We start from the raw sequence: 19064 nt of genomic DNA on the forward strand, positions 1-19064 counted from the left end.
AAAAGTAAAATAAAAGGTGAAATATAAATAAACAATGGCATTCTTTTAAAGTCTCATGAAATGTCATGAGGTGGTATGAGAAGTTGCGAATAAGAGATGGATATGACAATGCATAACAGACGGACGGACATCCCAATCACTATACACCCTCCCACTTTTCAAGCAGGGGGTATAATTAGTAAAGCCAAGATTTGGAATCACCAGTGACCATAAGTCAAGAAATTCAAAAAGTTGGGAAAGATCAACAATCATTTAGTTCTATAGAAATGTTACATGTAAAGCTGGGAACGCCTATTTCAGTGTTAAAACTATTGCATTACACTGTAAGCAAATATTTCATTTAAGTAGGTGTTTTTATTACCAGAAAATGTGGGAAGTGTTAAGGGTCAGGTAAGAAAATATTTTATCTGTTTTCACTGACATAAACCAAGACAATCCATTTCTCAGATTTTCTTTTTATAATTACTTATACGTCATCCAGTCACATTAACAGTTGTGTTCAGTACATATACATGACATGTATACAGCATGTTAACCTTATTCTAAATATTTATTACATACTGATTGAAGATTAACATTGATTTTCAAATGTTCTGAACAGCATGCTTGTAACAGAGAAAAACATTCAAAATGTCAACCAATACTTCTTTCCAAGTACAATTAATTTACTTACTGTCTAAAAAAAATGATTTATTTAACAGAATCTGCATTTGTAGCATTAATTTCTAAGTGCATTTTATTCATTCCAATAAAAAATTCAAGAAACTTTGTACAGTAATCTCAGTAATATATCTAGGCATTTTATGTTAGGTGTTTTCATGAAGAATGACTAGAAAAATATGCTCTCACTTCCTTTTGAAATAAAATAAAGGCCCTAACTACATAGAAGGAAAAAATATACATCAATATGAATCTTATTCATACACTAGATTATCTGGGCTGCCAGGTACCAGCTCTGAGGTCTTGTTCTTGTTTTATGTATACAGGTACAGTGATAATAAGTTATTATCTTGTCAACATCACAGGAAAAAATAGGAAATAAAAGCCTTTCCTTTAACTCACAAGAATTTCACTCATATGAATAACATTGTTTTTGTTAATTTTAAAAAATTGTGTCTCATGTCTTTTGAAATTCTTTGAAGACTTCCACTTGTATGAATTCTCAAGAGTTAATACACATATCACATTATTATCTGTGAGGTATCACATAAAGTTTATGTTCTTATACGACACCTTCAAATTTGGCAGCTCATTGTTTCACGATATAAATACTGTAAAATCCTAATCTAATCTATGACTAATGTGCTTGTACATAAACATTCATTTGCATTGCTGACTGGATCAACATTTTAAGTCCCGGCATGAAGCTGCTGATTTCTGAGAAGTTTCCCTGACTGATCATCTGTGTGTAGATTTGTAGAGCTGTGTTGTAATCGTACTGTTGTATGGCCTGGACTATCTGATGTAGACCCAATATCACGGCCTGGGACAGCTGTCACACAAAATAACACAGGTCAGTGTACAATGATGTATATCAGTTGTAAAACATGAGCTCATTCAGATAAAGCTAGCTTAATTTGCGCACATAAATATTTCGCATATATAGTACTTACACTATGGTCTCGCAATCTGTCATAGAGAAGTTCCAGCTTTTTAGAAACATCATCTAATTTTCTCTTCATTTGCTGAAAGACAAGCAGATGGTTTGAAGCATACAAAATTATACAATGTACATCATTCTGTATTTTTATTAATAAAATCAAATCATAGGAATACAGAACAAGTAAAATTAGAATACTTAATTAGAAGCTTCTTAATATACACTACTTGCACCTCTCCCATACACAATATAGAAACTTGGAGTCCCACATAGGATTGCTGCAATAATATAGCCCTCACCGATTTTTTTTTTTAATCTGATGTTTTCTGGAGAGGTCTACAATTCCACAGCATCTCCGTAATGGTGCAAAAATATTTTTTTAATACGGGCGACTGCAGGCAGAATAAATTGTTTTTAAATTCAACTTACTTCTAATAAGACAAGATTTTTATTCACTGTCAACAACATAGCCCGTTTAACGCGAAAACCATGTAGAATAAATCTGAGTGTTTACCTGTGGCTTCTACTCAGCAGCCATGACAGTTCACGCGTGACGCACTGAGACTTGCGCTTGAAATTTAGAATAACTCAATAAGGCAGGTGTTGGTCGAGATGTAACGGTCCAAACCCCAGTGCCCCTGACCAGGTCGCGCGGATGGGGTGCTGGTGTTTATAAATAATTGTGATGAATAGTATCAGTAAACATTGATAAATAAAATCATTCCATGTGTTATTTTTATGTAAAACAGCGATATTTAGCCTTAAAATAAGGTCATTCCAAAGAAATCCGCTCCCTATAGATCCTTAATCTCATTGGCTGTCCCAAAATAAAATCTGTCAAGGTCAGTAAACATGGCGGATAAATTTAAGTTGTGATGTTGACATACAAGAAAAATAAGCGATATTTGGATTGTTCTGTAAATTTTGGATCCATTTATGTCTTGGATAACTACATTTTGGAAGTCTGGGTGAGACATGTTAATTAAATAGCCATTTACTGACAATCTGAGTTGAAATCCATGTGGGAGTGAATCGCTCCCGCATTGCACCATTACGGAGATCCTAAGGAGTTGTAGCCCTCCCCCCCCCCAAAAAAAACGAAGACTTAGAGGGCTACATTATTGCAGCTACACATAGGACTACCACATAGAACTAGTTATCTATACTTACAGCATTGGAGGCCACATTTGAACAGCTATGGACTAAGTTGTTGAATATGTCCTGTAAGACTTTGTGTTCTGAGGGGATTGGTCCTTTCTCCACAGGTTTAGGGGGCTCTGGAGGGGCGACAGATGCTGCTGCCTGAGAATAATACAGAAAGACAATGCTGAATCTATACAATGACATGTGCTTGACCACTAGGATACCCATGGTCAAGGTTAATGATAAATATATGTATTTAAATTACTAAAGCAAGCAAAAAATAACTAAAAAATGTTAATACAGGTTGTATAAGTGCAAGTTAAATAAAGAACATGATGTTAATCAGTTTAAAATGAAACAAAAATGAAAGGCAAGCAGTTAAGATTGAACTTGAGTGTCTTCAAACTTTTGCAAAATTTTGGATAAGAATGTGGTTAAGTTTTAATGTAAAGACAAGGATTTGTTTGGCCACACGTCCACAGTGTCTTTACGTTCTCACCTTCTGCTGTGACCCTGGGGGAGCGGAGGCATTGTGGAATGTCCTGGGGGGTTGGGCAGGCTGAAGGTACAGTGAAGGATTGTTATCAGAGTGCATGCCATGCAGAGAATACAGAGAGAGAAAGCCAAGCTGTTCTGCTCGTCAGTAAAACTCTAATCATACAGGTATATACATTCTCAACTTCATATTAACTAGAAAACTGACCAGTCAGCAAGGGCCCCGCTGAGGGGTAAAAATATAAGGGTGCAGCTCATTGAATGAGAGTATTACTTGATTACATTTTTTAAAAAAAATATATGAAGATTATAAGTAACAACTGTATTTTTAAATTTCAAGATAATTCCTAAATTCCAAAAACCTGTAAATAGTAAGCTTGTATTTGCATAAAACAGGAAAACTTCATGTCTTATAAAAAAAAATACATTAAATGTTTATTTAAAAAAATATTTAAGCATGTGTTTTATAAAATGCAAGCCTTCAGTGAATGCAAATATCACCCAGGGTTGACCTCAACTTCAAAACAAACATCAGTTGCAGACAAAGATGTTCATTAATCTTCATGTGACAGATAAGGATAAGCCTCCGAATTTTCTGCAGCAAGCAAGATTATTAATCCCAGGGGATTAATTGTTCGGGTTTCTTCTAAATTAACAATAAGAACTGTTTTCAGCACTGACAGAATGGGGTTATTATTGATTGCCTGTTAAAATTAACAGCATTAAGGCAGAAAAAAAATAATAAAAAAAAAACAAAAATAAAATAGTAATAGTAAAAAAGGATATCTTAATACATATCTTGATTTTATAATTCAATGAAATTATCATAAATCATTGTGTAAAGTATTTTAACCAAAATAAAGTATGAACATTATTTTAAATCCATATTTCAGATTCAGAGAATGTACACAATACTACACATCATTCAAAATTAACTTCAAAACAAAGTTCATTTGCAGACAGAGGCAGTACATAATTAATCTCAATGTGAAAAGATAATTCTTAGGAATTTCTTCAAGTGGAAGGTTAATTAATCCCAAAGGACAAATATTGCACAGCCTTCCAAGTAGGCAATGTTAACATTTCCGCAGTTATCTCTCTTTGCTCATTCATTCTTATGCAGAGTTAAGGAATCTACCCCACCATCCAGCTCCAAACCAGAAGACATAGAGAACCAAACTTAGCATCAAAATATGTATTTCTACCTACTGAACTACCAAATCAAATTTGAACTTGATTGGGCAACCATAAAAATAGTTATTAGAAAAAAACAGGAAATTTGTGGACGGAAGAATGACAGACAGACGGACAGACAGAGTGATTACTATAGGGCACCCGCAAATCCTTGCGGGGCCCTAATTAATTATAAATGAACGACATTTTGTTAATTCTGAATTTTCTCTTCTTTGAGAATTTTGCTGTAAATAAAATACTGTAATATCAATTATTTTTCTGGGGTCATATTTTCATGGTTTGATTAAAAATTACAGGTAGTATCTTGTGGGTTTGTTTTGCGATTCTTAAAGAAACATATAGTTCGAAATTTCAAATTTTGTGGAGGACTCAAATATTTAGGTCCTTTTATACCATGATAATGAACACAAAACCCTCCTGAAAATTAGCTATTTAACAGCAAGATAGAGAAAAATCTAATAAATAACATAAAGTTAATATTTAATAAATACAAAAAAAAAAGAACTTTCAAGAAGAATAAAAGGAAGAATACATTAGATTTATGCAATAGTTAGAAAATTAATCAAAAGCCTGAAAGGCTTCAATGGCGTCGAACAAGAAAAACAATTTCAAAAGATCTGCAGATAGGTCAAGTGAGTGACTCCGGTAACATAATAATAAAATTAAAAAAAATAGTCTTAACACATATACAGTATAGGGCCTTATAGCCTTGTGTCCTGGTCCGAATGAGTCAGGGTTCGAATTGACCAGACATCGTCAGAAATGTCCATCCTCTATATCAATCTAATTTCTTTTCAGTCAGTCGAAGACATATGAAGGGTTTCATAAATTATTTTAATTAATTGCCATTGTCAGAGCGTTGTTCTGTTGTATAGTGATTGCATCTTAACTACAACCATGACTCTAATTAGTAATGTTACAAGTACGATCGACTTACGATAGGGCGCGGTAAACAAATGGAGGAAATGGATAAATACAGTAATACTGGCATTACCAATATCGTCGGTTGTTCGGATAAAATTGGATTGAAGATCGTAAAAGCAAAGCTAAGATTAAGAAATTCAATCTTTATAGTCTTGTTGTATTCGTGTTTATTTTGTAATTATTTTACCGTATTTAAGATTGTTTGTATTACATTAATCGGTCCCAAAATGTGATTCATGTCATTCGACGCACCCTCTCTGTAGAAATTCATCCGCAACAACCATAACGTTTTTCTTGGTAAAAATTAAACATAATATCGTTGTTTTGTAGTAGTATTAATTGAAGATACAATTGATTTAATTTTATATTCAAGCTATTATTCATTGTGAACGTTTTAAAAGAAATTGGTTTACAGCTGTTGCTATTTTCTATTGCGGATGCATCCACTGACACGTGCGGTCGCGTAAACCTGACTGATCGCTAGATGACGATCGGGCAAGCCCGACGCCATAAAAATACAATATGCTTATGTACTGTATACAGGGTTATTTTCGCCCCGTGTTATTTTCGCCCTTTCATACTTGCAAACAATTTTGCACCGTTTTAAATTTGCCCAGTCATAATTTTGTTTAAGAAATTATACAGTATTCTTTGAATTCGCCCCGTTTTAAAATCGCCCAAATGAGGGTAGGGCGAAAGGGGCGAAAATAAAACGGGGGTGAAAATTTCCCACTATACAGTATACATATACAAAGCAGTATTGTAAATTCAAACTTCAGGTACAAGATATGTTTGTCATGGTCAGCAGGTGCCCCCTACCTGTATTTCTGCCTGGTGTTCCTGGGGGTTGTACAGGTGATAATTTGTGGCCCCTCCTCCTCCTCCCTGACTGGAGTCCTGAGGTACTGAGGTCCCATACAGTGGACTTGTTATTGCAGTTCCATCGTACTGTGTGGGGGGATTCTTAAAATACAAATTATTTAACAATCAGGGAACAGGCTTTTTATGAATGAGAAGCCGACCTCATTCTCTGTTGGTATTGAGTGGGTATTGAGTGTCAAGTTTACCTTTGGTTTCTTTTCTTTCAGCAGGGGAGGATCATTCCAGGCTGAGGGGGGAGGGTTATTCATGAAGGAGTGGACATTCTCACTGACAGGTGGTGGAGCCATTGAAGAAGCCGAGCCTGCTAATAACAACACAGATTACAGCAAACATTTATACACATACAGTATACTAAACAGAAGCAAACATTATAACTAAACACAAACAGAAGCATTACAATTATAGATAGTGGGTTCCTTATGAAATAGAGGTACTTATATGTATAAAGCAGTAGATACCTGGATTATGGTAGGGCTGATACATATTTGTTGGCTGATTTGTTGGCTGATTAGATGCTCCCATTCCACTATAAATAAGCACAAAAAACAGTTCAGGGGTATGGAATCAAATTTTCAATCATTCATTACATTCAAGCAACCGTTAATTTTTAACTTCATCCATTTAAATTTATTTCAGAAATGCATGCTTTAACTATCAGATATATACCAATATTATTGTTGAACATACTGTACAGGTAACAGGAATAGAGACTTGGTAAGGTGATGATATAAATTAGGGTGTTACAGACCTGTAGAAAGAAGGATCATATCCTGGAACTTGATTATACGGCTGACTGCTTGGTTGGTAACCTCCTTGTGTGTAGGGGTCATAAGCTGATGTCGTGGCTGGATGTGAGGGGTATTTATGTGACAGTGGACCTGTTGGAAAAACAAGGATAAGTTTATAGACTATTTCCTCACCAAAATGTTTTTTTTTCCCACACACACTTTTGTCCTATGCCACCACAAACAGAACCTTAACAAACACAATTACATTCACTTCCAACTACTTGACTAAATGTTAAGATAAAAGAACCTACCTTTAGACATAACCCCTGTGCTTGATGGTTGGAGGAGTGCAACACGTGAAATGACCAATATGAGCGTAACATTTGCTGTTGGATTGTGAGGATATAAGAGGGTTGTGAGGTCACGCGCATGCCGTGTGCTTCGCATATGAGAAATCCTTTGAAATTTTAAACATAGGCATGAGGATATCCTACAATAAGATATATAGTGAAAACGCGTGCATTGGGTTGTTGTAGGAGCTGTTTTGGGCGTGGTCACGGATATAATGGACTTCTACAAGAAGATATGGTCAACATGCATATGCATACACGTGCATGTACGTGCGCTGATCTGATTGGTTGCTGAGACTTGGTTTTCCCAAACGGGGTGGGAAGTAGAACATAGATAGATGTAATGGACCGGGCTGTCTCTGGTGCGCCTGGTAAAATAAAAAATACACTTGTGGTCCTCTTTGATATTTGCTGGGGCTGAGGAGCACCTGCTGGTAAGACATTTACCTTCTGGAATGGACACTGTGTTCCCCGAGCTCCCAAGGCATTATACAGTCTGTCTTTTAAGATCATCAGATTTGTCTGTAATAAACATTTACATATGGTATCATAACATGTCTCAACTGGATAATTATTGGTGATCTTCAAAATTTTTATCACTTCTTCTGATCTTGCGAATTAAAATTTTATTTGAAATTAACTCTATGCCTTCAGAAATTAACAAACAGTAATTTTTTCCATTCCTTGAATAACTTACATCTGTAGAGTTTCCTAAGTATCTGACAGCTGTATCTAAGCTTCCCTGAGCTGCCAGCAGACTGGCGTACTCATTCATTTTTTCCGCCAGTAGTCCTCCACTGATATCTGTAGCTTGTCCTCGAGACAATTCCACTGCTTTTCTCAGTAACATTACTTTCTCTACCATGTCCTGGAGAGGAAAAAGTAAAATTTAAAATAACAAAAAGAATGCTACTGTAATAAACATGTTTTTCATGTGTTGCTGTAAATCTCATTTCACTCTGTCCCATTTTCCTACGCAAATATCTATCATGCAAATAGAAAAAATATGAAATTCACGTTAGAGAAGTAAGACAACTACAAAATTATATTACTACCCAGAAAAATGCCAGGTGTAATGTTAATTACCTGTAAACCGAGTGGCGTGTTGTTTCCTTCTGTGTTAGCGTACCAGTTTTGTAAGAGTTTTTCCACATTTCCAGAACAAATGTAACACAAACTGGCGTACACACTAAGGTCACCGGCACTCTCCAATTCCAGCCGCTGGGCCAAGCTGTCTGTAATTCAAAATCAATAGGCTTATCACTCATAATGCTGTTACAAAGCCTTCTATATGTATTGTAGGATTTATTAGTTATGATATACATAATATACAATGCAACATTTGGATTTAACATAATTCAGTTGAATTCAGTCAGAAAGCTACACGACTATTTAATGTTTTGCAGTAGTGACTCACCACATAGTGTTGAGAACTCATCAGGAGAGGCGTAAGTCAAGATCAGAGCTAGCGCTTCCTTCCAGTTAGACAGATCACAGGTTTCTACAATGTGTGACCAGTCATGGGTGACCACGGAGGATATAAGCTACAATAAAACAATCTTCTTATAAACCAATCTCTTCAAAATACAATAAAACAATCTCTTCATGAACAACAAACTTCTAATTTAAGGATATACAAAAATTTTCACTTTATTTATCCCCTCTGATCATCAAATATATACTGTAACTTATTTTATCAGAGTAACATTAATGTTTAAATGAGAAGTTCCCTACCCTTCCTATGCTGCACTTGCTCTGCTGGAAGAACCTCTTCTGTGTGCGACTGAGAAGGTCCGGCCCTCCCGCTATCGCCAGGATGATAGCTTCTGCCATTTTGTTTTCACACAGACATATCTCCACAGCAGCTTCAAAGTTTCCAGTCAACAAAGCCTGGCTTAAAAGTCCATCGGCATCTAATTACAAGTAGATAAAATAACCATACATGATTCACTCCTTGGCAAACACTAAAATCTTTAATAATTTTTCTGCACTCATTAAATGCCCTGCTCGACATGTATATTTCTGACAACTACTTTTAGTTACAAGTTTACGCTTTTTTCTGCTTTGAAAACCAGCTCTGCCCAGTACAACAGCTTACCTTGGTCTGTGGGTATAAGCAGTGGCTTTAGTGACTCTCGGTCCTCTGATTTACTACTCTGTGACAACCCAATCTCATCAAAAGCTGAAGCAGCTTCATCTTGACTCACTGGTGTCTGAAGAAACGAAAGAAAACATTACCCAATATACTCTGAACTTCAACATAAAAAGAATGATAAAACTTTCTGCAGACACTGATCCATACAAACAATCACCGGTCATTTGTTAGACAAGTTTGTTACCCCCGTACCTTGGATCCCACCACTGGAGAACCTTGGACAGAGGCCTGGCGTCCAGAATCCTGCAAGTCCTGTAACAAAAGGAGGAGAAGAGGTCATACATAAGTCAACTTTATCTTTAAATCAAAATCTGCTCCTACGATATAATTTTCTGAATGACCTGAATCTGCTAAGAAAACCAGGTGTGAATAATTGTGTACATTTACAGGTACCTCAGGACTAAGCTGTGACATTTTCTGTGCCAGAATCTTAGCATCCACTCCACTGTCCTGCCCCACGCCTACATGTTCAGACACCTGCACAAAAATAAATAAACTGGTTAAACAGACAACACAATACTGTAATAACAGCGAATAACAGCGAATAGAAAATTTACAAAATTTTCATTGGCTTATTTTTCTGTATTAAAACTTTAATCAGTCTTTGAATAATTTTCAGCAGGTGGTCTTTGCCTTTATTATCTGCATACAAATGGTTTTTTCTATTAAAGAGAGAACATTTTACCTTTTTAGCCAGATCTGTCTTATCATAGCCTAAGAGCTGAATAAAATGTTCTCTTGGCTCCTTCTCAAAGTTAACTCTGAGGAAGTTCCATATATTTTCCTGTAGAGGGTCTGTACAGTTGGCAGACTTCATAGCACAATATTCCACATACTGCCCGTTCTCCAGGGCCTGCTCTAACTGAAGGGACCTCTGTAGCAGGTCCGTCTCCGTGACAACCTGACTGATGTACACCATCTTAGGGGAGGGCTGCTGTGGATTCTGAGATTTTTCTGTGTCAAAGCTAACAAGTCGACCACCAAACTGAAGAAAGAAGAGGATCTAGTTTAATATTTAGAATTTTTTCCCCTTCATATTCTAGAAAATTCAATAATAATAAAATTAGTTTTTTGAAGATATGCTTCACTTATTTTCACATACCAAAAGTTCACTCTTACTCAATGCTTACTTACCCCAAAGTTGGCTCCTACCGGCTTTCTTAACCACTTGGGTGGTTTCTGAAGAGGCATTACATTTTGTGCGGTCTGAGTTGGTGCACTGGTCTGTGCAAATGGATCATTGGATTGAAATGCATCAGCAACCTGAAATCATAAAAATAAAATAATCAACTTGTTGATAAATGAGTTTTCACTGAATCAAAAATTATGATTAAAACTTTTTGACAAAGTTTCTATTTTTAATTGTTTTCATAATAAGCCTTTACCTTGTCACTATGGTGAATTGGATGTCCACCTCCCATCAGAGAATATACAGTTACATGACCATCAAATGAAGAACTAGAAATAACAGCCGGATTTCGTGGACACCACTTCACATCAAAGCACCACTGATTGCTTGTAGGCAGCTCATATACAACCTGTTAAAATTAGCCAGGAAAAAGTGAGTTGTAACACTTGATACTCTTTTATAAAGCAGTTTAAGTAACTTTTCAGATGTCTTTAACACGTACCTCTCCTCCTTGGACATTACTGTTGGGGTTCCAGCACAGAATTCTGTTATCTTTCCCACAACTCAGAAGTAGATCTGGATCCTGTGGACACCATGCTATATCTAGCACACCTCTAAAAAAGTAAATGGTAAAAATTACCATGCTATAGTAATTACATGTACACACTGAGACTTGCATATCGTTTTTATAATCTAAATCCTCATTTTGGTGGAATTTCAGCAACAAAGCCTTCTTAAATGCTCTGTATTTTTCTCTTTTGAAAATTTAACTTGTGTTTTTTGTTATGTGAAATTATTCATTTTCAATAATTTGAATAAACGAATACTTTTTTGTATACAATAAAAGCAAACAAAATACCTTACGCTAATATCGAAAGGGTAACATATGGACAAAGAAAAGGGACTGCACTACTATATGTAAGTGGAAAACTCCTTTACAACTTATTTTAATTTCTGTACTCCAAAGACTGGGTAATCTATGTGTCTTAGACACTCCTGATCATGGAAGTTTTTTTTTAGGGTAGAATTATAACTGATACCTGGTGTGATTCTCCAGCTGTTTGACGGGTGATGTGGCATAACGAAGATCCCACAGCTGGATAACAGGGGTATGGTCATCCTCTGAAGACAGACACAACTGGGTGGCCACATCAGGGTGCCAGCTCACTATTTTGGCTTTTATCTATTAGAATTCAAAAAAAATACAATCAAACAAAATATGTGAATGGACCTTCCTGTCATCAGTGAGTCTTTCTGATCGTTTTTCTCAATAATAACCATACATTAAATGAATGCTATACCCGTGACATGCTATCGCTGATCTTGATTATAGGTTCATTCTTTCTTAAATCCCACACAACACATCTAGCAGCAAATGTAGAGCCCAGGATATGTTGAACTTGTTTGTTCCATGCTACACAGGCAACCTCCTCTGGGGGCTATAAATAAATACAGATTCATTTTAAACTTGTACAGACTTCTCCATGATGTGTAAAATGATGAGATTACAACTCCAAAGTTTAGTTACTTACCTGAGATTTTGCTCCAGGTGTCATTGGATTATCTGGTTTATTCAAATCCCAAATATAAATCTCTGATTCTGAAGCCCCAGAGGCAAGTAAATTTGTCTGTAGATAGGAACAAAATAAAAGTTAAAATAAGGACTTCTTATTCATTGTTGGACAACTGTTCAAGTGTAATGACATAATTTTTTTGAATGATTTTTTTTCTCATAACTGTTAAAAGCACTATATTACCTGAAAAGGGTTAAAATCTAAAGCCTTGACAGCTCCAACATGCTTATTTTTCTTAAACATTAGACAGTCTTCATCTCCCTTGATCATACCAGCAGCATCATAGTAGTACATACTTCCATTGTCAGCCCCAGCTACCACCACGCCTGATGACATATTAGTATCGGTCATGCCATGGGAACCCCAGACTACTTTATGGAACCTGTAAAGTAAAGGACATTGATATATTTAGTAAAGAATAGCCTGCATAGTCTATATATAGGGAAATGGTCATTGATTATGTTTGCCCCTCTGGATGAAAATATGGCCCTCAACTCTGTGTCAGGCATACCTCATCTCTTGGGGGCTAACATAATCAATATTGTCCTCATATCCAGTCAATATTTGTATAAGATATTTTCTTTTCCATACTAAATATTTATCTAAATTAAAACAAAAACTGTTATGCACTGAATATGCAATCTTACCTGCACTCAGATGGTACTGATGCTACCATTGGCATGTCTAAGGAAGGATCTGCTAGATTCAGATGATATACCTCGAGAGCTGCAGATGTGCTAAAAATAAGAGTAATTGTTTTAACCATATTGAGACTAACTGCAACTTTCTTTTGAATTATATTGCTTTCATGAAAAAAATGTGCTCACTTTCTTTTGACAAAGAATAACATACATTTCAATGCATGCTGCTTTCCATCTTTTTTACCTGAATGTGGCATCCAGTTGCTGCGCTGCTGTTCCTGCCACCATGTAGATTGGATATTGCTGAGCAGGGGACCACGCCACATTGGCTGTCCTCTCAATCTCTTTAACCCTCATCCCTCAAAGTTTTTGTACAACTCTACAATATCATGAACATACACTAAAATTACATTAGCTACTGTAATACTGTCATACATAAAAGTAAGTTGAATTAGTTCTCTCATCATCCCGTAATTCATTCAACAAAATAGACGTAATATTTGCACTTTTCGTGAGTAAGCAATGTTTCAAAAGTGTCTATTATGAAGAAATATCAATGTTTATGTTAGAAATATTGGTTTCTTTGATGCTCTGTTCCTGATTTATACAAACAATGTTGACAATGACAGTCTGACAGACGGCCATTTTAAGACACCGGTCAACTTCATCTAACTATATTTACCTGTTTCTGTTCTTTTTTGGTTACTTCTACAAAGTTATTTGTGAGTTTAAATATTCATCCGTAGCATAATATACACAAAGTATTTATCTGAACACGTACTAATAAAAGACTTGTATATCTACACGTCAGTCTGCATTCCAACGTGGCAGAAGGAAGCGTATCCCAGAATTATCAGAAATTTCAATACTTCCGGTTTAGATGCATACGAACTCTTCTGTAAAAGAGGTCTATTCATACGGATCAATTTAGCGGGAAATGCCAATGGAAAACTTCATACAAAATGTGGAGAGTACAAAATGGGAGAAAGTTTATCGCCTTTACCAAAAGGGAATGGAATTGAAGATAGACAAAATGAAGAACGACAAAGGAAAAGAACTAAAGAAATTAGATTTATGGTAATTAGTAATTAGTTTCCTTGATCATTAACTGCAGATTTGTAGCATTATGGTTTTCTGTATTTGTCTTTTACCATAACGCTGCAGATCCCGTAATGCAAAAAAGGTGCAATTTACGGCGCAATACTTTTTGAGCTTTTTGGGGGAGAATTTCTCCACTTTCCAGCATCGATCAATTAACTACTGTAACGTGCAACGCGGCCGAGCTTGGCAGGTCCAGTCCAACAGGTCCAGTCCAAAGACTATTTCTACCTACGTAGCTATTAATAGCTACCTAGGTATTTAAAGCTACCAAAAGTAGCTATTTTTACCTACTTTATATAATTTCTGCATTTTGCGACCAAAAGACCAAACGGCGCAACATGGTGAATACCATATTTTTTGATACGGTCACACCGATGATGAATATGACAAAATTTTGGCCAAAAAATGATTACTTCCTGAATCGGCAATTTTACATTAGTTTCTATGCAAAATTGATAATATACGATGTTTTCATTTTTTGGCCAAATTTTTGTCATATTCATCATCAGTGTGACTGTATCAAGAAATTTTGTGCTCGCCATGTTGCGCCGTTACTGCATTTGGCCACAAAATGCAAGTAAAGCAGAAAGTAGGTAAAAATAGCTACTTTGGGTAGCTTTAAATACCTAGGTAGCTATTAATACCTACGTAGGTAGAAATAGTCTTTGGACTGGACCTGTCCAAAGACTATTTCTACCTACGCAGCTACTAATAGCTACCTAGGTATTTAAAGCTACCAAAAGTAGCTATTTTTACCTACTTTATACAGGGGTTCAAATTTTTTTTTGTCATGGTCAAGTCCAGGACTTAAAGAGTAAATTTTAGGCAAGTCCGAGGAAGAAATTTCAGAGTCCATATTTACCTATACATCATTAAATTTATGTTACTTATAATTTATTTTCATTTGTTGCATTGAATGAATAAACACTATATGTATTGATATATGTTTTATTTTTCCTCCATAAACTGTCATATAGTCATACATGATTATTTCAATACAATACCAGACTGATAGATTATTGGTACATTACTGTCATTACAATAACTTGCACAAATACTCACTACTGAATAAACCATCTGTTACAATAAATAGATTTTTTTAGCATTACTGCTGGTAAAACCGAAATTTAACAAACTCATCATGCTCATTGCCGTTTGTCATATAGGAGGAAACATGAGGAATTGCATAAAAGTAAGAGTCTAACCGCAACGGAAAATAAAAAGACGGATTGTATTTTCGAAACGTTCGTAATGTTTATGGGTATTTTAACGCCCATTCAACCCACATTAAACCCACATTTTTACTTAATACATTTGAGAATTTGCTTTATTTTTAGCTTTACGATCATTTTTTTAGCTTAAAAAAAAGATAAACAAGAAACATAGCCAAGTCCCAGGACTTTGGCGAATTCTAAATGCCGAGTCCGGATCCGGAATTTGTTAGTCCGGGACGTCGGGCTTGAGGAATTTTGAACCCCTGTTTATATAATTTCTGCATTTTGCGACCAAAAGACCAAACAGCGCAACATGGTAAATACCATATTTTTTGATATGGTCACACTAATGATGAATACGACAAAATTTTTGCCAAAAAATGATTACTTCCTGAATCGGCAATTTTACATTAGTTTCTATGCAAAATTGATAATATACGAAGTTTTCATTTTTTGGCCAAATTTTTGTCATATTCATCATCAGTGTGACTGTATCAAGAAATTTTGTGCTTACCATGTTGCGCCGTTCCTGCATTTTGCCACAAAATGCAAGTAAAGCAGAAAGTAGGTAAAAATAGCTACTTTGGGTAGCTTTAAATACCTACGTAGCTATTAATACCTACGTAGGTTGAAATAGTCTTTGGACTGGACCTGCTTGGTGTTTGGTGATATGTCTTATATCACCGAGGCGTTACACTTGGGTTCGTTAACCTGTTAACTCAGATTTTTGTTGACCGAATAAAATTACAATAAAATATATACAAATACAATGGGTTTCTTCTTGATTGGACAACCACTAACTGTGGTCGACGGGTGTCTCCTGCAAGTAAATTTCACTAGTCCTGCTACTCCACTAGTACTGCTGCATCTTGACACTTCCCCCACCTCTGATTGTGGTATGCCACCTCTCTCTACAACCAAATGACTGCCTTATTCAGGTCTTACGTGCATTGGTGTACTGTGAAACACTTAGCAGTTCATCCCCTGCATCCGTCTGCCTTATTCAGGTCTTACGACCGTATGCAAGAGAAGAAACAAACTAATGTTTATCCACTCCGTCACCAGAGAGGTCCCCTGAGTTCCTGTAACACAACATGTATTACCTCAGTGCAGCCCCCGTACAATAGCAGTCTCATACTACTTGTATGATCGTAAAATTAATATTTTTTAGTGTTTAAGAATTTATATAAGAACGTAGGTCTAACGTTAAAACGAAACTAAATCACAAAACCAATTTCCGTTTCACTACCTTTCACTTCCTAATTCTAGGCACATTATTTAACTAACCTGTATATTTGATCCATCTCCTAACCCTTTATAGTCGCGACTCTACAAGTGATAAACTCGCTTGATTAAAATTATTTGTTAGATTGCTGAAAATTCACTTCAAGCGAGGTTATTACCTGTAGAGACAACTATAAATGGTTGGGAGGTGGATAAAATATAAATATTGGCTACAGAATATGTCTAGAGTTAGGGAGTGAAGTGTAGTTAATTGACCAATGCTAGAAAGTGGAGAAATTCTCCTCAAAAGTGCACAAAAAATATTGCACCGTAAATTGTACCTTTTTTGTATTGCGGGATCTGTAGCATTATGGTAAATGACAAATATATAAAATCATAACGCTACAGATCTGCAGCTACTTGATCATGTGAAAAAAAAAAAAAAAGAGTTGGGGGAGGGGGGAGTCTTCTTTCTCTTACTCTTAAGAGTTCAATATATTAGTATAGATATAAAGATTGATGAGGCTCTTGATCTTTAAGCATGTTAAAGATAAAAATAAAAGTTTGTAATTTTATAAGCTTATGCGTAACTTATTATAAGTTCTCAAAGAAATTATATTTTAATATTCATAACTATTGATATTTGTGCTTTAAGTATAGATTGATGTGAATATTTTTAGGTTCCAGGAAGAATTGCCATCTGCCATTAAAGACAGGAAAGACAAACACATCACAAAAGCAGAGCTGTGTAAACTGATGAAGTGGAAGCTTAGTGTATGATCTGATCCGTAATTCTTCTGAGTCTTACCCCTGCTTTTTATATTGTGACATGTGCATAAAAAGCAGGGGTTAGAGTCAGAGGAGTCTCGGATTATATATATGATCGAATTGATCAAACAAAATGAAAATTGTCTGATATTCACTTAATACTGTTCATGACTTATACAGAGCTGCCAACCCTTACAATTTTGGCGCAAGTCTTACGAAATTAGCATCTAAAATACGCCTTACGATTTCTATCTATATTCTTCCGATTTCAGTTTTCTTTGATCAAAGTTTATAATATTGGAGTTTTCATAGCTGGTCTTCTACAGTTTCTACTATTATAATTGAATATTTATAATCCTTACGATGCTTGCTTATGTTGTTGTTTCGGTTTTGAAGGCTGATCGTATTCATGTCAATGTTTTAAAGTAAACAAAATAGAAACATGCTTCAAATCGCTCCAATTACATGTCCATTTACAAAATATCTTCAGCGGCTTGGGGCTAAGGTGGTCCCTGGACCCCGCCTTACTATTTGTCATTTCAGAATTTTGGCAGCTCTGCTTATAATGTGAACATAATAAAAATTATAACAACAGAAAATTAATTTGCCTTAAAAACTAGAATTTAGTAGTGTAAGCTTTTAAACCCTTATTGATAAAGAATGTACATGCATGTAATGCATTGAATTATTTCATAAACAGAGAGGCAAATTTCGCCCCCGACTCCAGCAAATGGTGGAATCAAACCCTGAAGATACAGTTGTGTCAGCAAGTAAAAAGGCCTTCAAGCATTTACCAAACTTAAAAAAGGCCATAGAAGAGCTCACAGTTTTAAAAGCAGTGGGACCAGCAACTGCTTCTGGTATGTATATCTATCTAAATATGCTTTATATTGTTTCTGTTCTGTATCTCCACTGTTTAGAATCTGATTGGTAACTGGAAGACAATTGACGCCAATTCTGAAATAGTTGTGGCATAAATTAATTTCTAAATGAAGAAATTCTACTTGTGAACACAAGGCTGAAGATTTCAACAGTTTTCACTCTTTGCCATACTATCTTTGAAAATACTTGAAATTTTTTTTTACAACTGTGTGCCTCTACAGCTGTGCTGACAGCAGGTGCCCCTGAACAAGCGGCCTTTATGGCAGACGAGAGCATGCAGGCTTTACCAGGACTACAGCCTCTACAGTACACTACAGGCTTCTACTTACAGTATATGGATCAAATAAAACAACTGATGAAAATGCTTCAGAAAGGTAATAATCAGACTCAGATATGTCTCACTGTAGACTGTTACAGATAAGTAATCTTTTTAGAGTGAACTCTGTTCTCTCTCTCTTTCTCTCAGATTAATTACCTTATTTCTATGTAGGTGACAAAGACTGGACAGCCCACAAGGTGGAATTGACGTTATGGACATTTGAGTACCTTGGGAAGGCAGCCCCAGCCCTACTGACAGACACACTAGAGGAGACACCCAAACGAAAACAGGATCAGGAAACTAACGGAGATATCAAGTCAAATAAAAAAAAGAAAACTTACTTCTATTTTATTTTAATTTGTCATATAAGTGGTTATGATATTCAGGGTGCATGATTATCATTGGAACCATTTTATCACTGCTTCCAGTGCATCCCTCTCATTGATTGTACCAGTTACTTGTAATAATTCAACTGGCCCAGTGGGTTTGCAGCCCTCCACCTGCTACTGGTGCCATCTCCATATGAGAGAAAATTTCTTCAGAGGGATCAACGTTAAATAACAAACAAAGAATACATTCCCTTAATGGACCTTAAAGTAGAAGTACTTAATTTACTTACTTATTTACAAATTACTGGTAAACAATTTTTAAAAAGTTTATCATGTGTCTTTGTACCAAGAGCAATTGTAAGCTTGAATTGGAGGGGGCTTCTAGACAAAAAAACAAGATGTGTTTGTGAAA

General features: G+C 35.7%; 2 protein-coding genes across 2 annotated transcripts; one reads left to right on the plus strand and one right to left on the minus strand.

Moving 5' to 3' along the window:
- Positions 1-435: 435 nt before the first annotated feature.
- Positions 436-13662, minus strand: LOC134251276 (protein transport protein Sec31A-like). The gene is made up of 28 exons (XM_062733659.1): positions 13498-13662; positions 13060-13194; positions 12822-12911; positions 12358-12556; positions 12133-12228; positions 11902-12039; positions 11641-11783; positions 11103-11214; positions 10857-11009; positions 10606-10734; positions 10157-10456; positions 9865-9948; positions 9664-9723; positions 9415-9529; positions 9051-9229; positions 8734-8860; positions 8403-8551; positions 8014-8184; positions 7615-7838; positions 7278-7423; positions 6987-7116; positions 6697-6764; positions 6424-6542; positions 6176-6319; positions 3243-3302; positions 2771-2902; positions 1614-1685; positions 436-1492 (listed from the first exon to the last, which is right to left on the minus strand). Exons 2-28 carry the CDS (start codon positions 13170-13172, stop codon positions 1298-1300), a joined length of 3648 nt encoding a protein of 1215 aa, XP_062589643.1. The 5' UTR covers positions 13173-13194; positions 13498-13662; the 3' UTR covers positions 436-1297.
- Positions 13663-13704: 42 nt separating this feature from the next.
- Positions 13705-18884, plus strand: LOC134251277 (uncharacterized). The gene is made up of 6 exons (XM_062733660.1): positions 13705-13892; positions 17035-17128; positions 17823-17982; positions 18226-18378; positions 18495-18663; positions 18752-18884. Exons 1-6 carry the CDS (start codon positions 13753-13755, stop codon positions 18882-18884), a joined length of 849 nt encoding a protein of 282 aa, XP_062589644.1. The 5' UTR covers positions 13705-13752.
- The last annotated feature ends 180 nt before the right edge of the window (positions 18885-19064 follow it).

Source organism: Saccostrea cucullata, unplaced genomic scaffold (assembly GCF_032062105.1).
Source record: "Saccostrea cucullata isolate Sc308-1 unplaced genomic scaffold, CSIRO_AGI_Scuc_v1 ctg272, whole genome shotgun sequence".
NCBI classification, from domain to species: domain Eukaryota; kingdom Metazoa; phylum Mollusca; class Bivalvia; order Ostreida; family Ostreidae; genus Saccostrea; species Saccostrea cuccullata.